Source organism: Rattus norvegicus, chromosome 14, assembly GCF_021556685.1.
Source record: "Rattus norvegicus strain SHRSP/BbbUtx chromosome 14, alternate assembly SHRSP_T2T, whole genome shotgun sequence".
Classification (NCBI taxonomy): Eukaryota; Metazoa; Chordata; class Mammalia; order Rodentia; family Muridae; genus Rattus; species Rattus norvegicus.
In genome coordinates, this window is record NC_141547.1 from 2,471,395 (window position 1) to 2,495,000 (window position 23,606).

At 47.1% G+C, this 23,606-nt stretch overlaps 1 protein-coding gene across 1 annotated transcript in view; it reads left to right on the plus strand.

The window, feature by feature from the left end:
• Window positions 1–23,606, plus strand: part of Tgfbr3 (transforming growth factor beta receptor 3) — a 173,324-nt gene that overhangs the window by 107,754 nt on the left and 41,964 nt on the right. Inside the window, exons 5-6 of the mRNA NM_017256.1 lie at window positions 18,557–18,740; window positions 22,784–22,952. Coding sequence (NP_058952.1) covers window positions 18,557–18,740; window positions 22,784–22,952 — 353 coding nt within the window. The remainder of the gene's footprint in view (window positions 1–18,556; window positions 18,741–22,783; window positions 22,953–23,606) is intronic.

Here is a 23,606-nt window from a genome sequence, read left to right on the forward strand (position 1 = left end):
GGCAGGAGATTGGAGGTTGAAGGCCTCCCTGGGCTATTTAGTAAGGTCAAAAGTGTCTTTGGCAGTTCAGGTCCTTTCTCAAAATTTTTAAAATGTGAACGAGGGCCTTTGATTAGGTAGAACATTCACCTAGCATGCATGAAGCCCTGTGTTCAAATGCCAGAACCAATAAAATAAAATATAAAATTCTTGCTTTAAATCTAATTCTTGTGCTTAGCACCTTTTGGGCCCTGGGGAACTGGAAAGAAGTGACCACCTCGGCAGTCAGGATAGCAGCATATATCGTGAGCGGATCCTCTTTCTACTGCTGTGGTGCAGGCTGTGATTGGGCAGATTCGTCTCTGTAAACCTGACTTTTCCCAGCTGTGATTTGTGAACAACAGCAGTCCCACACCACAGAAGGAAGCATCTTGATGTGAGGAAACTGCACATCAATGGTCGAGTACAGGGCTGGAGAGATGGCTCAGTGGTTAGGAGCAATGGCTGCTCTTCCAGAGGTCCTGAGTTCAATTCCCAGCAACCACATGGTGGCTCACATCCATCTATGATGGGAACCGATGTCCTCTTCTGGTGTGTCTGGTGACAGTGACAGTGTATTCAAATACAGGAGAGTAAACAAATCTTTAAAAAATAAATGTTGAGTAGAGCGCTCACCACTGCTAAGGTCCCCGCATTTGCTATTTCTGCTGTCCCTGTGAGAGCAACGAGTGGTTGGGAAGGAGATTACATTAACATTTGTAACTGTGAGTAACTCCATTGGCTGGCTGCAGATTTAATGTTCCCACTTCTCTGGGCTGTGTATTCCGTGAACAGTGCGGGCCACACACACTGTGCTTACTGTTTTCGGATTCTTTCTTTAGTCTGCCACTCTACGGGACTTAGAAGAGAAGCTATCTTTGTTGTTATTTGTTTACTTTACGAGCTGTAAGGATTGCGTCCTGACCATTAGTTGAACATACACTGATGAGGAAGACAATTTTAGTACACAAACTTAATATCAACCTTATTTGGAGTTAATCCCCTATAAGGACATTGCAGGGCAAGCAACGAGCCCAAAATGAGGAGCGTTGGGAGGCAACTTGTGGGAGAGATCCCGGGACACCCAAGCTCTGCCTCCTTCAGGCTTCTCCTGTCTACACTCTCTCTCCATGGCCTGGGTGGTCAGCAGATACCTGCTGCTCCATCAAATTAGGGGGGTGTGAGATGTCTCGAAAGCCTGGCGACCCCTCTTCCTCCTCCAGACCTGGAAAACATTCATGTCCCTCATCCACATCACTGTCTTTGTGATGACAAAAGGCCAGGCGTTTGGTTTGTCCATCTGTGGAGTTTGTCCATCCATGGAATGATTCTCCAAGAACTTTAGTAGGCCTGGGAAGCTGAGCCCTAAGATTACCCAGTGAGTCAGCTTCGGACCAAGGATGGTCCCTTGACCCTCAGTCCAGGATACGTGCCTCATGCTCTTCTAACACAAAATGGTGAAGGGGTCACATGACTCTCTCCAAGCTTTCCTTTGTGGCACTAATACTTTAATGGTTGTTCATTCTTCTTAAGTAGGATAAGAAAAGTTTGGATGATGCCAGCTACCTGCGAATGCTAATCAATGAGTCATGGTCCTAAGTGACTTAAGCTGGCCATGTTCGTTAGATGTATGATACTCAAAATGTCAGCTGCTGATTTTTGAAATATAAAATGCCTTTATTTTTATGTTATCATCACACTGTCTTTAGAGGCACCTGTCTTTGGCCAGTTTATCATTCCTAATCCCACAGCACAAACAAGAATGCCAGGCACAGAGGGGCAGGGGAATTTAGTTTTCTTTGCAAACGCAGTTCTTTATGCCCAGTTGCTTCGTCCAGTTTCTCTGGCTACCTAGCAACAGGATGGATGAAGTGTTTCAAGATGCTCAAGTCACACATGTGCACATTCATGACGGAGTTGTCACAGCCTTACACTATTTCCTTGGCAGTCCAGAGAATATTCGGTAGACGAAGCTTGTCCCTGGGTGCAATCAGAAAGAAAACTCATCCTGCCTTCAGGGGTGAGGATGTAGCCCAGTGGTAGAGTGCTTGCTTTGTACATGGGTGGAGCTCTGAGTTTGATCCCCAACACTGAATGTAACTGGGTGCGGTGGCACATGCTGTTGTCCCAGCCTTCAAAGAGGTAGAAGCAGAGGGATTATGTTAAGGTCATCTGGGTGCATGAGACGCTGTCTCAAAGTGTGTGTGTGTGTGTGCGTATAATTTGAATACACATTTCTCCAAGGATAAGACACAAGTGACCAGAAGAAAACGATATACAAGATGCAGAACACTACAGAACATGAGGGAAAACCCACCAATCAGAGCACTGACCACCTATGAGACAAAACAGAGACTCTAACAGGATTGTCAGGATATAGAGGGATTGAAAGATCTCTACTTTGCTGGTGGGAATATAACAGTTCTTTATGCCCAATGTCCCTACCCACATATGTCCGAAACAAAGTCACTTGAAAGAACAAACATCCATAGAAACAGCCCAGATGTCCATCACCTGAGAGGAAAAAGTAATCTACCATCTATAGAGACTGGAAGCCATGGCCAGGGGCATGTGGGAGATAGGCCAGTGTGGACTCGCTACTGACAATGGTGTGCGGTCTCTCAGGAGACAAGGGTAGAGGAAGAGTGGCGTAGTGGTGAGCGCAGCACATGCTGAGCACGTATTAAAAGCATTGAACTGGAAAGCATGATATTATTTAAAGCCTCTACTGCTGCTACATCATCCCTAAAACCGTTAGGAAACAAACCAAACCAAACCAAACCTGTGCGGATCATCGTGCAAGAGCCCGGGGTGTTGCTCCGTGGTAAAAGACTGCCTGATGTGTGCACGTCCCTGGGTTCCAAGCACAGCTGGACTGACAGAGTGACTCAGTGGACAGGCAGTGCTGGGAGCTGAGCCAGGACCTGTGCACCCTAAGCATGGACTCGGTGCTAAACTGTAGTCTCAGCTCCAAACTGGATTCCTCAAAACCTAGCGTGACTTGACTTTATTCCTTGCCCACCCGAGGTGGGGCATTTGTTTTCATCTCGTGGGCCAACAAGATGGCTCAGCAGGTTAAAGGCGCCTGACGTACAAGGACCCACACTGAATTTGACCCCCAGAACCCTCAGAGGGTGGGTGGCAAGAGCTAAGGCCTTGTGCTTTGCCCCACTAATAATAATTATTCTGTTGTTATATGTGATTGCTGTGCTATTACATGTCACTTATATCATAAATATTCTATATATCGTTATAACTACTATTGGTAGGGTCATTTTAAACCTTGCTTTTATATCATATATACATATAAATATTATATATATATAACATAATTATTAATGTTAGGGTCATTTCAGGCCTTGCTTTGTTTGCTCTTTTCCCCCTTCACGGTCACAATCTAACATAAGCAGAAATTTTCAGGCTGAGGAGGTGCTGTGCTATGTCCCCGCCATCCTAGCACTTACAAGGCAGAAGCAAGAAGATCTAGAACTCAAGGCCAGACTGCCTTGTAATGAGATTTTGTCTTTAAGAGTAAAATAATAAAATAACAACAGTAATAAATCGAAACGAGACAGACAGACAGATGGACGGACAGGCAGACAGACACGCCCTAGTGACTAATTCTTAACAACATAAAATATCTGGTCTAGCCTATCCATTTTGGAGTTAGTTGTTTTGTACTCTAGTTAAAGCGGGAAATGGTGATGCCCAAGATTAGGAAAGTCTCAGAGAACGAGTGCTTCTTCCAGTGTTATACTCCCTTGGGATTTCTGTCCTGTGATTTCTTTTTTCCCAGCCATTTATCATTAAAATCAGGAAAGAAAAATGTGGATATCTTTGGCAGCCAGATGGGGATAGGAGGGGGTAGATGTTGGTCTCACAGCACAGTGACCAGGGTTTGTCATATAAAAAAAAAAAAAAACAAAAAAACAGGCTTCTAGTTAAAGTTGAATTTCAGGTAAGTAATTTGCTTAAGTATGCCTGTGCAATATTTTAGACATAATTATAATAACAAAAATCCATCCATTCTTTAGCTAAAGTTCCAGTTTAATTTGATGTCCTGTATTTTTTTTTTTTTTCTGGTAAGCCAGGTTTCTGTTTTACTCTCCTCAGCATGCTCTGGCTTCACCACTAACAAGTTATACCTCACGGTGTATGGTTGTGCTACACAGGGCTCGGTTCCCCCTCACAGATAAAGAGCTTGGATTAAGCTGATCTCCCAAGTTCCCCCTCTGATGCTTTGATAATGCGGCTGGTAAGATAACTATATCCTAATTTAATTGGAAACAGAAGATGGCAATATGAACCCTGCCCTCCTCAGCAAATCCAAGCAAATACCAAGGCACGGCAGTTGGAATAAGTGAGGGAAACTGAACTTTATTCTTTGGCTTTGGATTAAAAACAAATCAAAACTTAATCCTAATGAAAAATGTAAATTAATACCAGGAACACACTGAATATTTAAAAAACAGCCCTGTTTTCCCCCAAAGAAGGGGGGAAGGGTGATTGAAACGTCCTTATTGCTAAAATCTGGCTTATTCCTTTTCCTTAAACTGGAGGGGGTGGGGAGGCCAAGTATTTTGGACCTCTGCCACCAAACCACAGGCAGTTCTCTGATTTGCACTGCATTTTGGATGCCTGACAAGACTCGGTGAAAACAAGTGCTATTTGTTTTCCTGTGCCTAGTATTTAACTGGAAATCAAAAGGCTAAATTTCCAATCAGTTGTTAAACAGCCCCAGATGTGGGCTCAGGGCTGCACTGCGGGCAGTCAGCCTACTACAGCGCATGCGCGGCCTAACGGCGCATGCGCGGCTGTTACCGGTCCATGAAGCCAAGCACTGTGTAACCGAGGGTTGGTGTGTCCAAAAATGCTCTGGGAATAACTCAGTCAAGCTTGCATGTGGAGGAGGGAACTTAAAAATAAACAAACCGAAAAACCCCTGGGTTCTATGGTATCGCATTAAAAAGAACAAAATCTTTCTAACATCCTTCTTTGGCGGCTCTGCTCCCATACATGAGAGCCCGCAAAATTAGCAAACCTTACGTGATGTGTGAACTGTTCACCGATTCGGCGTCCATTTTTTTCTGCCCGAGTGCAGCGACCCCAGGGATTGACAGGGAAGGCTGAGTGAGAGCTTCCTACCGCTCAGCAGTGGTAGCTAGAATATTGGGAGTTGAGGGTCAGTATAAAAAGGTACCGTCGTTTTCAATCCCAGAAGTTGGAGAACATGAGAATTGTCCTCTTGCTTGTGCAGATGAGGGAGCAGCTTCCAGGAGGTGGAACACAGTACGTAGGCAGATGGCTTGGGGAGCTGCAAACAAACACAGCCTTCCGCCAGGATAGAGGTGTCACCCCTGTGTCCCAGGGACCTGACTACATCGTTCAGTGAAGTCTTTCCCCAAATAAATTCTCTCTTCAAGGCAGATTAAATAAACACTTCCAGATTCGTGGTGGTTCTTTTCAATATCTCTGGCCGAATGACTCATTGTGTCCCGAGGAGATTCCAAGTGGTTGTGTACCCATGCGTTTCTTCTCAAGAGGCTGCTTATCTGTTGGTTTTGTGGCTTGTCCCGAAGAGACGTAATTATATAGGGACGAGCCTTTCATGAGCTGGGGTCAGTCAACTACCATATTTCCTAGGAATGAGTTTCTGCCCCTTTGTGGTAAGAGAGCCTTTCCCAAATGTCACTGGCATTTAGAACATTGGAGAGAGTCCAGTTTCAGCTGGTAAACCTGGTCCAGAGAGGGGTTGCAGAAGCTTTTGTCCTGACATGTTGGGGAAGGTGCCAGTAGATGAGTGGCCCCGGAGCCCTGGTTTGCCCTCTCGTAGTTTCCTGAGCAAGACTTCCTGTCCGGGAGGACTCACCCACTGTGGACTTTTCCTGGCTTTGCCTGGTGTGTTGTGTCATGTCTGTGTGTAGGCACAGCCCCAGCCCTGTGAAGGCCTCGCTTTCATTCAACAAATTGAGGTTAAACAAACTTGAGTACACTGAAGGGAAGATTGGCTTTTCTTGTGTAGTCCAAGGAGGTTCTTTAGCGCTTTGGAGTAAGGCTCATCTGGTGATCTAATGCATCTGCCCTTCCCAGGCACCCGCATTTGTGTCAAATGTTAATCTCTGGTGCTATGGGCAACACAGTGGATGACCTCCAGAGAGCTATTTGGTCAGAAAAACGAGTGTTTTGTTAAGGGAAGTTGCAGAGTGTTTTATTTTCATATAATGAGAGGAGGGGAAGAACTCTCCCAGGAGGCTCTAGGATGCTGATGTGAAACCATGAGGCTGTTCCTGGGTGCAGATGGTGAGGCTGTGGCGAGGCTCCCATAGCTACCTCACGGCCCATTTCAGGGAATGGCTGCAGCATGCGTGGTTCAGTTCCTATCTGGGTACGGAGAAATCGCCCACTTTACTTGAGATAATGTAGGTTTTGCATCTCCGATTCTTCTCACCTAGTTTCCTGGCTTAGAAATCACTTCATCATAGCTACGTGTGGGATAGAATCTGTATCTTAAACTCCGCTTTTGCCATTGCCCCCAGAGGGCTTGGAGTCCTTGATGCAGATATGATCTGTTAGTGACCCCATGGTGGAGGTCAGGAGGATACCCTTTGGACTGTGGGTGACAGCCAAAGCCAGGGGCTCACGCACCTGCCGCCTCTGGCTAAAGCCCGCAGCGATGGTAGCTTACTTGCTCTCCAGTCCCTTTATCTTTGTCTTTGAGAAAGTGTTCTTAAGAGTCTAGAGTTCTAGGGCTATAGGTTGGCATTGCTTCGATCCTTGAACGCAGGCAAAAGAAATCCCTTTTTAGAAGTTTGGATAAGAAGGCTAAGCTCCTCCTCCGGTGAGCAGCGAACTGTGGCCCGTGAGCCTCTCACAGCCCTCGTGACATGTTTGGAGGCTGTGCAGGCATAAGTGTATTAAAGAGTATGAATCCGGTGCTGAATGCTTCTAGGTACTTAACGTACATTACTCTATCTAATTTCTGTAACAAGTCTGTGATGTGGGTGCCACTGTTGTTGTCATAGAACTGTTACTGTAGGATGCACTTCTTAAAGATAAATTTCATGTAGGTATCGCTTGTCGTTATTTTAGAGGGAGTGAGACTGAGAGATTAATATGCGTGGGGACAAACCGTCTCTGAATGGCGGTTAAATGGCGGTTATATCACGTAAAGCCTAGGAGCTTGGCTAAGTGTTTGCAACAGCATCCCTCAGAGTAGAGAACTGGGGCCTTGTTGGGAAAAGCCACACTGCCTGATCTGAGGGCAAAACCATGCTGTCCTCCATAAGTCTCTTGTCTAGCATGGGGCCACGAATGGCTATCCCAAGATTAGGGCCTCAGAACGGAACTTCAGGGCAAACAAAGGCCTCTTTTTGACAATGTCTGTCGTAAACGACTTGGAAACTGAGGTACAGGGCCCTGCGGCACTCCGCTCCACCAAGGGTTTGGAAGCTGTTTCTTTGACCCCTTCTCCAAGTACACGTTTCCTCTGGGCTCCTGGTTGGACTGTTTTTGGATCAGCTCCATGAGCCGCCTTGCTTAATTAGTACACACATACCCTTAGCACCTCAGGGACCGTTTCATCACCAAGCTTAAATGTCCGTTAGTTCAGTTTTCTTAGCTTTGGCAGAGGGCACCATCCTGGTTGTCTACGGAGACTGTGGATTATAAACTAGAAAATGGGGGCGGGGCATAAAAATACCAACTTGGAAGCTCCAAAGGACACAAACCAGTGTGCCTGGCTTCCGGCCCCTTCTCCATTGCTTCTCCCCAAGGAGATGTCCTTCAGGCTCTCTGTTCCTTAACCACTCTTGGGTTTGGTTGATCAGTGGGCCAGAACATACAGCTCCATTTCTCCCGAGGCCTGTATCAGCAATTCACAGAAACCGTGCCAGCCAGAGTTTCGGAGAAGTAGACCCTATAGGGGATATACACAAAAAGTTATTGCAAGGAATCAGCTTGCACCATGGTGGGGACAGGCAAGGAGAGTTGGAGACGCAGAGAGAAGTTGCTGGAAGAGAACCAATGCCTGTGGGCATGCGCTAAAGCTAAGATCTACAACTGGAATGTTTTCTTCCTCAGGGCAGCCTTGTCTGGCTCTTAAGGGCTTTCCACCACCTGGGCCAGGTCATTCCAATGACCGATGTTTCCTTAGAGTTCTGGATTTTAGTCATACCTACAAAGCACCTTCCCAACAGCACGCAGGGACTGAGGTGACTGGAGTCGTGTAGGTCATCTGTCTTGTTGCTGTAGCAGAAGAGTTTCTCTTGTTTGTTTGAAAACGCAGTCTATGATGAGGGTAGCATAGCAGCAGGAACTCCAGGCAGACGAGTGCATGCATCCACAGTCAGGGAGCAGAGGGGCGAAGGCTGGAGTTCCACACTCCCTCCTAAGATTTTGCCAGCAACCCCAGACCATGAACCGGTGTTGTCCACATTTAGGATGAGTCCTCTCACCTCAGATAAACCAATCTAGAAAAATCTCTCACGGACTTGCACAGAAGTCCATCTGCTGGGTGATTCTAGATCCTGTTGACCTGCCAATGCTAAGCTACCACAGAACCCAAGCCAAGCTGATGTACAGAATGTGCGGATAGTGTCTGTCTTCACACCTCCCGTTTATACGCCTGGCGTCCTTGAGTGCTCTGTCCACTATGGGGTCTAGTCAACATATGCAAGTCATTGGTTACTTGATGATTATGTTTACTTCAACCTGGTTTCCAGCCAGATAATCTGTGTCTGACACAGTCGTTCCTGCCTGTCCCCAGATGTCCCTTTCCTCTCCTTCCTCTCACGGTTTCTCAGGCAGCAGGGGAGGGAGGTTCAGAGAAAGAAATAATACAGAAGGCCAGAAGAGGCAGAGAAGAGCAGGGGTCCTTTGTGAAACCTTGTGCTCCCCCCCTTATTGCAGCTCGCAAAGCTTTTGTACAAATATCCCCACCCAACCTCAGTGGACCTGGGGCAGACTCTCTCACCCAAGGGAGATGGCCTTTGCAGGCAGTCAGTGCTCACCGTCCCACGTGGGAGGAGCGTGGTCTGGGGAGCCCGGCCGTTCTAATCCGTGCTCATCCTTGGCTACCCTGTGTGATCTGGCATTTCATTTAATGTCTCAGAGTGCCTTTCTCCAGCCCATAAGAAGCAGACTCCGTGTAGGATTCACTTAGCAGAATTCTCACACCCAGGCTGTGGGAGTGTTTGCCTCCTGGTGTTGAGCTGCTGTGGGGCCTGGCGTTGGGGGAGGCTCGACCCTACCATATAGGGACTGCCTGTTCAGTGCCTGACACAAGCTCCCAGTTCTGTCTGTTGTCAGCCCTGCTGCCTACTCCGGGGCATGGGGAGGTCCTCCAGTTTCTTGGAACTGTTATTTCCTGTCATGTAAGAGATAACCAGAATGAACGGGAAGATCTCTATAAAGGGCCCTCTAAGATCCTATCTGCTGTCCGGCTTTTGTAAAACTTCATGTTGTGTCCTTCAACTTGGCTTGGCACCTTAGATGTGGAGGAAAAATAGCCTTCCACAGTGGCAAGTTCCTAGAAGTATAAATGGAGGATGGCCACAGCTTAAGGGGCATGGTAGATAATAGTAACAATGTCAACAGCCAATAGTGCCTCCTCAAGATCCTCCAGGTCCACCTCCTCTTCCTCTTCCTCCTCCTTCTCCTCCTCTTCTTCCTCTTCTTCCTCCACCTTCTCCTCTCCTTGCTAATGCTTTCCTTTTTCCTGAAAAGCACCTTTTCGGTGATAAATATGCTTTGAAATAGAACTCAAGTGACTCTTTGGTTGTTGATTTTGTTTGCGACAGGGTGTTACTGAGTAGCCCTGGCTAGCCCAGAACTTACTACATAGATCAGGCTGTCCCCAAATTCATGGAGAGCTACCTGTGGATGCCTCCCAAGTGCTAGGATTAAAGGCACAGTCGCCATGCCTGGCAAGTTCCTTTCGATATCACAAGGCAATAGAGGGTGAGGGAGTGAGTTCAGAAATCTAGGGTGTTATGTTGTAAAACCCAGGCATATCTCTGGCTAGCCTGGGGTTCTTCCTTGATTACTTTGGGGTTGGTGAGCCTGATCTTCAAACTGGAGGTGAGATGCTTTGATTCTCCTTGTAGCCAACCGTGCTTCCTCATGCCCACCGTTCCATTCCTGCACCGTGCCTGTGGATTAGCACATCCCCTTGACTGGGTTATGTATGCTGGTGTCCAGCGTGCTGTGCACAGCCTGTGGCATGTGAAGAACACAGAGCAGTCAATCTCCATCCTTCAACATCTTACATGTCAGGAAAAACTAAAATGTCTCAAGACGGCCATGGTGAACGCTTTGAGAAAAATTAACAGTCAAGTATGTTCTAAGTCGTTTTATTGGAGTATAATAACCTGGTTTGGGTTACAAAATAAAAACACCCAAGAACTGAAAGAAAAAAAAAACCCAGTTATATGAATTTGCATTTCCTATATGCATGATTGGCAAATGCTGTGATCTTACGGCTCACAAATGTTAGTTTGCAAATTACGAAAGTCGGTTCATGGGCATGGATGTTATTATTTCTTTAGAATAATCCCTTTTAAAACAGCATCAAGTCATGACATAATGCTAATAGAAAACAGGTTTCAGATTGAATTTCACCTCACGGGGACTTCGAAGGAAATGGTCGAGTACAGTCCTCTTGGGGATTGGGTAGAAGGAGCCTGTGACTTTCTTAATTCAGAAGGAAGGGTTCGGTGCTCGCTTGAGGTAAATCTTTCAGGTCCTGAAAGGTTTTAATTTTGCTGGACCCTGCACACAAAACATCCAAGTATAATCTCCTTGATGTCTTTCTGTGGAGGCGTGAGGTACCCAGACCCATTTGCAGATCCTGCCTTGGCACAGAGATGATTCCAGGGAAGGGGTGGGGGGTAGGGACCACCTTTTTCATGCCTTCCCCCGACCCCCTGGGACTGAGCTGGCTTGGCTAGCCCAGAACTTACTACCTAGATCAGGCTATCCCCAAATTCATGGAGATCTACCTGTAATATCAGTGCTCCTTCTGTTTCCCTGAGGGTGCTGCTTCCTTGGGGGTGGGGGTGGGGTGCTGAAAGTGAAGAGGCATAGAGAAAGGAAAGGGATGGTGGGGCAGGGCAGGGTTCGGCCAAGAAGCTCATCTTTACTGTGTGGATTCTCCACCAGAGTCATGCAAACAGGCAAGGGTGGCTGTGTGAGTTGAGCAGCCCCAAGAGCCTGTAAGCCAGATTTCCAGTCCTCACCCAGCTGTTAGCCCAGGCTCCAGTGCATCAGGCCTGAACTGGAGGGTTTTTCGGAGGGAAGGAGGAGTTCACCCGTGTGATGATTCCTGGAACAGCTTTCCCCGTGAGGTCTCAGCCAGCTTTTCTTTATCTCTGTGGAGCTGTGGCTTCTCTTATTTTGCAAGAACCGCTTCTTTCTAAACATGCAAGATGATGGTCCCATCCACCATGTGGCAGTTCTTTCTTCCTTTTGGGCTTTTTTCCCCCCTCCTTCACCAATGTAAGGAAGAGATTTCTACTTGGTCACAGAGCAGCAGTCTTGTTCAAACTTCTGATCTCCACATGCCTACTGTGGTTAAGAGTACACACACATAAACACACATACATACACACACACACACACACACACACACACACACACACCATGCACATGCACACTAACAAAAACAAACAGAACCATGGGGACACAGGGACGTAGATACGATTTAATTCATGGGTGAAATTGATAAAGAATGTGTAATAAGTAAAATCAATAGCAAAGGTCATTTGCAGACTTGGTGATGTAACTTAGTGGCAGAGCACTAGTCTAGCCAGGCAAAAATCCCTGGCTTCAGTCTCCCCCACCATGAAAACAAATCAGAAAATCAGTCTCCGGCCTCGACCAGTGTTCCTGGTGATGCATTGGCGTCCTGGATAGTAAGAACGCACTCGTCCCACCACTCTGGGATCTATATGTTGACTCTTTTCTGCCTGACATACAGTGGTCTGAAGATTACACTGGGGGAGTTACTAGCTCAGGGTGTCTTCTTATCATTGATCTGTGTTCTGAGTCTAAGAATCAGATGGGTAGATGTGCATCACCAGCCTATAAGTGCGTTTATTCCTTAGGGTCATATTGGAAGAAGATGCTCTGCTAGAAATCAAACTGGAATCATGTATAATTTTAAATATAAATATGTAAAAATATAACTAATTCACTCAACAAAATATTTAAACATGTAATGCTTAACCACACGGCATTTAAAAAAAAATCAAAAGCAAAAACCAACCTTCAAATTCTGGTACGTATCTTTTATCTTCAATGTGGGTCAATTTAGCAACATTCAGATTCTCATTAGCGATGTGCAGTCAGTGGTTGTCCTATTGAATAATTTATAAATGGGAATCGAGATAGCCTTCCCAGAGTCCCTGACATTCATAGTACATACACTCTAACATTGGCTCCTGTTTCTCTGTTCCTAAATATGGCCTCAAAATCCTCTTCAGCACAAAATTTGTGGCAGGCACAGCCAGCCAATTGAATTTCAAGATGCATTCTCTCCGACACTTACTGTCTTATTGGTCCTCTTCACATCCCAAGTGCTTGGAATGTGCCCCCTGCACCATGTGGGTGAGGGTTCCAGGCTCCAGAGGAAGAGATGAGAGATGGGCAGAGTAAACAGATACATCCTGTGAGATTTGGATGAGATGGATACAATAGATGGATACATCCCGAGGGGTTTGGACCAGGATGGATACAATAGATGGATACATCCTAAAGGGTTTGGACTGGGATGGATACAATAGATGGATACATCCTGAGGGGTTTGGAACCTGATGGACACAATAGAAATGATACACAAGGAAAGATGGTGGACCCAGATCTGCCAGTGCTGTGGGCCGTTGGTAGTGTGGCAGGTTTAAGTGAGACTGAATTCCAAGGACCACATGTGAGTGAACTTCAAGTAGGGGATATGAGAGGGAAAGGCAGACCCGATGGTCACTTGTGGTCCGCTGAAACCTGAATGTGCATCTGGGGTGCTCACCTTAAAGTGGGTTGGGGTGGGGCGGAATCTAGAAATGGGAGGATAGAACTAGAGGAGGTATTGAGCAGCCACAGCACTGCCCACAGCAGAGCTCCCCTCTTCTTCCCTGACTGGCGACTGAACAGACTCGGGGAGGGTGTGCTGCAACTGCTGGACCTCTGAGTCAGCCGACCTGATGAGCTCAGTGCAAACATGAAGAAGCACATTTCCAGGAAGACGCTGTAGAGTCTCCCAGGGACAGCCTTCACCTGGGCTCGTGAGCTCAACTTCAAGGCATATGTGAGTGAGTCTGTGTGGAACTTGAAGAGTTAAAGCTCCAACACAGGTGTGGAAACAAAAGGCTGGATGCCTCCTGGCTTTTTTTTTCATGTACTTTTGGACGAGGCTATTGAATCTTATCCAGAAAAAATAATAGACTTGGCTCTTGTAGCCTCGCCGTAAGTTCTTGTAATAAAACTCCCAACCTTGGCAGATAGAGAGATGTTCTGCTCTTAAAAAAAAAAAAAATCTGGTAGCATAACTTGAATTTAAAAATACCAATGCTGTGTACAGTTCGAGCAGGAAAGAACATTCTGGTAAGGAAGGGACTCAGGTGTACCTCAGCTTCCCTGGATTTGTTAGATCACAAAATAACTGAGTGATTGTCCCTTCAACGGGCCCTTGCTAAGAGTGGAGCTCCCTGGAGCTCAGCGTTCTGTGCATTCCCACAGGAAGACGTCTGTCATGTCAGGGAACGTCAGGGGGTTGGGTTTTAATTAGAAAGCAGGAGGAAAGTTCAGTGGGTGGAGACACGGAACTGCTAAGTACGCTCTAATAATTGGTCTTTAGCTAGAGTTATTAGGTGAGAAACCAAAATCATTAGCTTTAAAGCCTGGCTGAGAGTCATTTTCTGGGGGAGGCGGGGAAGCTAGAAACTCTGGGGTGAAAGTGATTTTCCTGTAAGTGACATCAAGAAGGGTCCCATCAACAAGCAATCATTAACCCTGCCTTGCATCACGCACTGTACCAGCTGACAAAATTCACAATGAAAGCTTGCTTCCTTGGCCCTCAGGTGTTCTGTGTCAAGGGAAGATGGCGGGTGTGTCAGTATGTAGGAACTGTTATAGGAGGGCAGGGATGGGCAGGAGGCCCTGAGGAGAACAGGGAGCATGGAAGGCCTCACAGAGAAGGGCATGGAGGAAAGGAGCCTGTTGGCCAGGTGCGGAGGGCACAGCCGAGTGATCTAGGCAGGGAAGGAAGAGAGAAGGCCCAGCATTAGGTCGTTTGTTCTACAGCAGTGATTGGTTCTCTGGGCTGAATTCTGGGCATGTGGTAGAGTGGTATGAAATAGAGGGGGAGGGGCAGAGACTCGCCTCTTCCCCAGCTATGTGCCACATTAAGATACTTAAGGGGCTGGAGAGATGGCTCAGCGGTTAAGAGCACTGATTGCTCTCCCAGAGAGGACCTGAGTTCAAATCTCAGCAACCACATGGTGGCTCACAACCATCTGTAATGGGATCTGATGCCTTCTTCTACTGTGTCTGAAGACAGCTACAATGTACTCTCATTAAATAAATTTTATGTATTTGTAAAAGGATGCTGTTCTGTAATATCACCTGTTTGCATTTTAGGAAGATTTTCCAGGTGACAATATGGAACACTGGTGAAGGAATGGGATTGGCTGATAAGAGAGTAGGGCTTGAAAGATGGCTTATCAAACAAGGGTGCAGGGGTCTCCTCAGTGGAGGATGATAACTGGCTTCTACAAGTTGTCCTCTGACCTCCAGATCTGTCTCTTGCCAAATGTGCCTACTACTACTACTACTACTACTACTACTACTACTACTACTACTACTACAATACACAATACACAATACACAATACACACACACACACACACACACACACACACACACACACACACACACAGGGAAGGGGAGGGAAGGGAAGGAAAGGAAAGGAACTTGTCAGTTTTGAGTGTGGGGCTCTTTCTGGAGGAGTTGGAACAGAAGCCTGCTGTGACTGCAAGTCCAAGCCTCATGCGTGGGTCTTGCCCTGGTGCTGAGGGAGACTCTTAGTCTCTCTGAGGATTCTTTCTCTATGGAATTCTGGTCCATTTCTGGTCCTAAGGATTGTGGGAGCTACCCGTGCACGACATCTACAACTCCACCATGGCTGGGAGGGGCCTTTGCAGGGCCTACAGGGCTGGTGGCTGAGGGGAGAGCACGCTGACTAACCACTTTCGAAAGCAGAAAATTTCCATTGACCTGTAGTCAGGGACACCTCCCTGCCCCTGGCCGCTTCCCTCTCTCTGTATTGGAATGTGCCTGAGGAGTGGCGTTAACTCCGTTTCCAAATTCCTCAGCTCTGAGTTTATGAACTTTGGGGCTGCCTGGAGAGAACTACACTGGGGCAGCATTGCTGGTGTGTGGCAGGGAGGACCGATCAGCAGGAGCGGCCCCTGCTTGAGCCCCACCGTCACGTGGCTCTTTCATGACTTCAGGCCACATTCCACATTGCCGTGTACCCCTCCCTGTTGCACTGTTCTTCTTGCCCGTGGAATGCACCAGTGTGACACATCTCTTCGTTCACTCTGGGGGGGGGGGGAGTTTGCTTTGCACAATGCATTTGAAACCCAGAGTTAAGTTGCACGTCTATAGCACGAAAAGGGAGGCAAACCACGAACATCTCAGGATCCTCACCTTCACACGCACATCGATGCCGGCATGGGTCAAGGCCTACCCTGCCCTGCTGTGGGTTTTATTCTTTCAGTGAGAAGCTGAATAAAAATGTGTCAGTTCTTCCCAGCAGCAAGAAGATTTTACTGTGGGGCTAAAGTCACGAGATCTGGTGAAGATGGTTTAGGGTTCGGTGTTGGGGCGTGGCCACACCCCCGCAGAGATACCCAGGAGTGGCTTGGTTAGTAGAGGCAAGAAGATGGTTGGTGACCTTTGACACTGGCTTCCCTTGAGCAGACCAAGGACTGAGTCATCATTACCTGTAACTCGAGGCACTCGAAGGGCTGGTGGTTGTGCCTGACTCATAGTTGGTGGGCAGCTAGTGTTTATTTAGGACATAGTTTTTATACCCAGTTTATTGATGATTGGTTTCGTGCTTCCTGAGCCAGTACAGACCAGAAAGGCTTCCTTAAACGTTAAGGACTCACAGGGCCTTGTGAGATGACCCAGTGCCTGCTACTAAGCCTGACAACCCCTCCAGTTGTCCTCTGACCTCCATACACGCCCAGGGACACACACACACACACACACACACACACACACACACACACACACACACACAAAGTAAATAACTATGGAAACAAGAAAGATCGAAACCTGATATGCACCTTAAAGTGGGGTGACTAGGGGTTCATCCTGGGGAGTGGAGCCAATATTTGGGTAGTAATGACACTCGGTAATGTCAAGTAATGACACTGGGTCATTACTCCATGGTCGCTGCCGCAGCCTTCCCAGCGTGTACCGTCAGCGTTTTCAGCAAGTTTGCTCAGACTCAACGAAGTGGCACTGTGGATAATTCTTTGTTGGAGCCGCTCCACACGTCATCATAGGATGGCTAGATGAGATACCAGCGTCACCTCCTCCTGGTTATGAGAATCAAAATTATTTCTTGACAGACATTGCCAAATGCCCCCCTGAGGAACAGAATCGTCCCTGGCTGAGAGTCACCGGTGGAGAGGCACCGGCAAGGTCCCCACACTGGGTCTGTGCTTGCCTCCCACACTGTGGAACACTGAGCGAGGTGTTTCCTAACAAGACCAAGCAGAGTCACCTAGAGACGCTGGGCCCACTGGAAAATCTGGCAGAGTCCGAGTGTTGGGATAATAGCAGCTCCTTAGGCACGGTCCACGTCAGCCACGATAGAGATGATGGCGGCGCAGATCATGGGGCGGTTCGGAGAGCAAATCAGCATTTGAAATATGTGTGTATCAGACATGATGGCACACGCCTATAATTCTAGCCCCCCCGGGGGGGCAGAGGAGGAAGATCAAGTGTTTAGAGCTGGGCTGGTGCATAACAAGGGCACAAAACAAGCAACTTATCTGAGTGCATGCGTGTGCGTATATGAGAGCGTGAAATATTGTGTAGAAAGGGTTGGAGCATATCACAGCGGCTGAGCAAGCACCAGTCTGCTCATGGGAAGAGGAGAAATACAGTTGTGCGTGAGGGAACCACTTGAGAGCTCCTACCCTCGTCTTGCCTTTTGTTCTAAGGTTCGCTGTTACCGGGTGGCTGTCTAATGCCTCTTGATAAATAACTTGGGGTTTGCTAAGAACAAATAGTTAATATGAAGTTTGATGTGTGACATGTATAGTTTTGAGATTCGTGAGCCCTGTCGCCTAGGTTTTGGGTGTTCACATTGACACTGGTAAGAACGAACCAGTTTATAAACACTAGCCAGCAGTTCTCACACACTGGCCCGCGGGTCAGCCGACCACACTCCAGCAGCAGGTGATTCTCCTCCTTTTGGTGTGTTATCATTTATACACCGTGCTATGCAAGGCCAGGGATGGTCTGAGTAGTCCACAGCAATGTGACGTCCACATAGACCTCCTTGCAAGCTTTCTTGGGGTTGGTTTGATGCCCTCTCAACCTCACGATTCCTGTAGGAATCTGGGAGTTTAACTAAATGAGCTGCTATCCACATTCTTCTTCCTGCTGAGAAACCTGAAATTGGGAGACCTTAGAAGATTAGACACCTCAGCCATTCATTATGTTAATGCTGGGGAAAACACAAACGGGTTGCAAGTTGTTCTCACTGTATTCACCGTGGGTGACTCTGTCCGCAGATGTTACAGCTGTGGAAGCCATGTTCAGCTGCTCATCAGACTTTGAGATCACTTGCCCTGACCATGAAACCCATTTGCACACTTATCAATGCTTCCTCTGTGACAGGCGACACATCACAGTAATGACTTCTGGCACAATCGACTCACGTGACATTGGGTCACGTGATTGTGGTACAGGCCCACCTCCCTGTACCAAAATCTACAGATGTTTGTGTCTCTCATAAAATGGCATAGTGTTTGCATACAAGCTGTAGTCCACCTGAAGACTTTAAATCATTCCTGGGTTATAGATAGCACCCAATCTAGAATCTTTGAACACTGTGCAAAGAGTACTCACTGATTGGGAAGCTAAAAACTTTTAAAGTCCGTCGTGGTCAAGAGAGGTGCTGTGTTTCCCCTAAATGTGCAGCTCCAGGCATGGCACTGATATCCGTATTTGTTGAGAGAGGTGCTGCGTTCCTGGTCAGTCCACAGACAAGGCAACAAAAGAAATGGAGACTGGAGGTACTCAGAGGGTTGGCCTTTAATGGAGGCCTGCCTGGGTTATCTGGGAGAAGTGGGTTTGGGATTGCTTGATTCAGCTCTTGGAGAGCTTGCTTCTGTCACATCTGCCCGCATGTCAGAGAAAAGAGACCAACTCGGTACGATGGTTAAGTCTAGCCAGGGCTTCCTCTAATAATGGTTTGACTCTGGGTAACTATGTCATGTTAACTATCCAGTTCTATTTGTTCCAGGTTTCAGAGGGTTCTGTGGTCCAGTTTCCATCAGGAAACTTCTCCTTGACAGCAGAAACAGAGGAAAGGAATTTCCCTCAAGAAAATGAACATCTGCTGCGCTGGGCCCAAAAGGAATATGGAGCAGTGACTTCGTTCACCGAACTCAAGATAGCAAGAAACATCTATATTAAAGTGGGAGAAGGTAAATGCTACATGGCTTCTGTTGATGGCGGATTTATAGCCATCAGTTGTGTGCCTTTCTGAGTCCAGTGCTCAGAGAGATCCTAGAGTCCTGGAACTGGCAGAGACCTAATAGGCGTCATGAGAACTACTCTTCTCCATACCACCCCCTCCTCCTCCTTCTGCAGGAATGAGACTGGTTATAACCAGCTGAGAGGTAGGGGGTAGTGACGCCGAGAGAAAAGGAGGTTGTTATGTAGGATTTAGAACACACACAAGCACAGAATTCAGAATAAGCAAGGGGCCAAGTGTTGGGGAAGGGACAGCAGTGTCAGGGGATACACTGAAGAACCAAGGATGGGTTAGACAGCTGAGGCAGCTTCTTACTTCTTATTCTACAAATGTTTCAAGACAGTGTCCGTTTCTGATGTTCAGAAATCAGTTACATTTTAGTCACTAACACAGGGGAAAGTATTCAAATACATTTTTAGTACTAATGCTTGTTACAAGGACAAGTTCTTGAAGAAAGGAACTATAGGCTTTGGTAAGAGTTGGACCACTTTAAGTTCTGTGACTTAAAGAAAGATAAAATTCCCAACAACCCAATTTTGAAAGCGTATTTTCTTTAAGTCTTTTAAAACCATGTTTAGTTTGCACTGTTTGGGACCCCACCCACCCTCAGAAGTCACTAGGAAATAATCCGCATGAACGGGACCTGCGGTCGTCAGGTGTAAACAGTGTTACAGCTCTTTAGCTGCCCCGTCAAATCTGATGGCATCTGTCATCTCCTCCTTAGATGTTATCCAGGGCTTGGGGGATATTGAATGCTTGGTCCCCCATCTTGGATCTGGGCTGGTTTAAAGTAAAAATGAGCCACCACTGGTGTGATAAAAGTGAGCCACCATTGGTGTGTAAAGTAAATCACCATTGGTGTATAAAGGTTGGGCACCATTGGTGTGTTGACTACCTGCAGATTTGTATCTGGAGTTGTCACAATGTCCAAGAAGGGGACATTGTTTCTGTTATCTATACAGGGCTTAGGGGAGGGATAAGTGGATGTGCTTCTATCCACATTACTAGAAAGTGGCGAAGCCAGTTTTCAACTGTAGAATTCCTCACTCCTGATGCTGTTACCTGATGCTGTACCTTACGAGCCACATAAGCTCATCCCCAGAATGCGGTGAGCTGCCGACTGGAAAGTGCTCGCTGGCCTGAGGAGGGTTTTTGAGGGGAATGGAGTTTGAACAGCCTAAGTTTGTTCTTGTGGTCGTCAGTCCTCATTGGAACAAAGGGATTTTAAAACATGTCTTAATAAATGCCCTAAGCCAGCGCCCTGTCTGTCTGAAGCAGACTCCAGTAGCATGAAGGGATGAAGGGAGGACAATTCTTGGATTGTTAGAACAAGAAAATCTGGAGTGGAAGCATTTGGAACGTTGGACTCTGTTTCCTTGACAATGGGAACAGCACAGTGATCACCTGCCCCAGGAGCTGTGACACTCTAGTAGCTGAGCTTACACCGAGAAGGAGAAGCACAAGTAAAATGCCTGGTGCCCGGTTGATGAAAACTGGTTGACTCCTTGAGTATCTAGGATTCCCTGAAACTCAACTCTAGACTTTGGGTCCAAGTCACTAGCCCATGTCAAGGAAGGGAGCATCTCGGGGAGAGAGGAGCTGGGAGACCCCAGGCAATATTAGCAATGATCACTTTGCATCTGTATGACTGGTTAGCCTTCCAAACAGGGACCCTAGCTGTGAGTCTCTTCTTGTTCAAGCCCCATTGGTTCTGAGAGTGTGGCTGCTGTGTCAGGAGCACCGCTGTTACTGAGAACCTTGTTGGAAATACCATCTCGTTGCTCAGTCCTGGCCAGCTAAATTAGAAACAGGGATGGGGTTGGCAAATTATGTTTCCATGAGCCATCCCCGCGGTGGTACTCACTATCGACAGAGTGAAGGAGCCCAGTGAAGACTGCCGGTTCTAATCGGAGCGCCACAGATTCATATCTGAAGCACAGGTCTTCACGGCAGAAAATGGAGCCTTTGCATGACCTCCAAGGTGCCTACTGCTCTCAGAGTAGATGGTTCTGGGTCTCGGGGTCATTAGTCATGATACCCTTGAGGTCTCTATCAAGCTTAAGAGGTTTCTACCTGCAGATCACCATTTGTGGTTCCCTTTGGCACTTAGTATAAGTTTTTATACCAACCATGTGGAAAGGCACTTGAGCTGAGAGTCACCACACAATAAAAAAATGATTGGCTCCTTCAGCTTGGTGGACAGTGGCATGTGGGACTGGAACCCTTAATAACCGCAGCTTTTAGGCAGTTAAACTTTTCCTACTGGCTCACCAACCTGGGGACATCTTTGTTTGTCTCAAATTTCACATTCTGTTGGTGGACTCAAGAAGCTGATACTTTGTATCTGTTGTGTGCCAGCTGCATGCTAGATGCACCTGTGTGGGAAGTGCAAGCCCCAGGCCCAGGAAGTCCGAGTCTCTTGTGTCTTCTGGCCCATACACACCTCCTGATTCTCAATTAGATTTCAGCCCCACAGCCCTGATATCGTTTTTTCTGTCTTGTGAGCTGGGGGGAGGGGGGAGGCATCACAGGGCTGCAGCTGTGTGAAGTATGCATTCTTTATCTGCACATCTGGAAAAACCCTTAGCAGATGTGGAGGAGGGCCGCTCCAAAGAGCTGTGGGCTGTTTCCTTGGAGGAGGTTTGTAGAAAAGAATGCAGGAGGATTGAGCCAATGCTCTCTTGCAGCAATCACACAAGCGGGGGCCGTAGTGCCCCCCTGTTCTGAGGTGTTTTGGGGGTTGTTGCCGTGCCCCAGTGTGAGCTGTAGAGGGTTGGGGAGGGGAGTGTCAGCCCAACCTTAGAACCTTGAAAGCTCATCCCTTCCATGTGGAGGTGAACCCTAGCACCCTGTCCTTAAAATTTAAAAGACACAAGTCTGTCTCGCTAAAGTGCCAGGTCTGGTTAATTCCCCTTCTGAAAATCTGGCTTCACCTAAAACTTCCTGGACACTGGTCCCAGCTGTCACTGTGCCAGCAGCTTCACTCAGATTCTGCTTAAACATTTAAGCCACAAGATGGAAATCCCATCAGGTGTAGTGCTGTGTAAATAGCATGTGTCACGGAGGAGTGTCTTCAGAGTCTTGGGACTGGGATATCTTTTCCCTGGTGGAGGTAGTGAGCAGTCCTCAGCCAGTGGTATTTATAAAAGCATGAGATGTGTGGGCTAAAGAACCAATAGCTACTTGTATTGAAGCTACAATTACCCAAGGAGAAGCAAGCCTATAGGATTAAAAATGGATTCAATGTTGCATGTGCTCCCGGAAATACCTGGGTAGGTCGGGACCTTTTGGTAGGCAAGATGACAGTCTTAAGTCTGCAGCCCAGTGGAGGAGCTATGGTCTAGGAACACAGGAGTGACTGGGGTTATCTGGAGAAAATAGACAGAGAGGATTGAGATTCTGAGTCTCGATTATTTAGCCTGACATAGGTTTCGAGTTACATACATTTTTCTGTGTATGCCATGATTTTGTTTTCTCTCATAGCTGTAGATCTTTGTTGTTGCTTTGTTTCTTGAGATTAAGGTCTGTATCCCAGGCTGGCCTCAGACTTCATAGAAGATGGCACCCAGGGCATTTCGCATGCTAGGCAAACACTTTACCAACTGAGCTACACTCCCCGGCTCGGCGGAATAGTTACATTATCTACAAAACTTCAGAAAGGAAAGATGTCCGAGTCCCACCTGATATCCTGAATCAGATTCTGAGGGACAGAGTCCTAACTGATGGTTCTGACCTGAGTCAAAGACAAAGGATCACTCTAATGGAAGAGTGGGATATAGCAGGGGTCAAAGGAGATGAACAGGGACAAGAAAGGAGTGGGTGAAGGCAAAACAGAAGCCACCTAGCCCTGGCCAGCAGGAGGCCACCGACGAGGTCCCTTTGGGCTTGTGGCTTCTGGTTCAGACTTTGCCTTAGTCATGTTACCACCTCTTCCCTTCCAGTCTGGTCCCATAAACTCACCAGTCTGACCAAATGCCCTGTCTTTACTTTCAGATCAAGTGTTTCCTCCTACGTGTAACATAGGGAAGAATTTCCTCTCACTCAATTACCTTGCCGAGTACCTTCAACCCAAAGCCGCCGAAGGTTGTGTCCTGCCCAGTCAACCCCATGAAAAGGAAGTACACATCATCGAGTTAATTACCCCCAGCTCGAACCCTTACAGGTGAGCACGTGTGTACATACGTGTGTGTTCTAAACTGAGAAGAGATGAAAGTAAAGATCCGTTCTTCCCTGATGTGAGGGGGAGGAGGAGGGAGCAGCCCACTTTATTTGGAGAGAGGGAGGCAGCCATGCTTTAGGCGTTAGTCACAGAAACTGTGGAAACAGAGGACTGCACTTGACACAGCACCATGGTTTGCACCATCACCTGTTATAAGTACATATGTGCCCGAGGGTTCTTGAAGCCCCTTCTTAACTTCTGGGTTTTATGTTTAAGACTGAAGTCATCACCGTTGAAAAAATGTTTCCGAGTGGCCTTATTATCACAGTTACCATTTTAGTCCGCCTCTTTTGATCCAGTTATATTTACGATGTCTTCAGAGCACATATGCATGTAGAACTTTTATCCCCCCACCGTGTGTGTGTGTGTGTGTGTGTATGTGTGTGTGTGTGCGTGTGTGTGTGTGTGCTGTGTGTGTTGTGTGTGTATGTGTGTGGTGCATCTTCATGGTACTCACTAAGGATCCACTGGATAGCACAATTTGATTCTTGTGGAAGTTTGAGTCTGCCTGTGAAAATAATTAGATTTTGTTATTGTTTTTGAAGGAAGAAAAAATGGTTTTCTACTCTGGCCTATATTTCATACGGGCCAGTGACT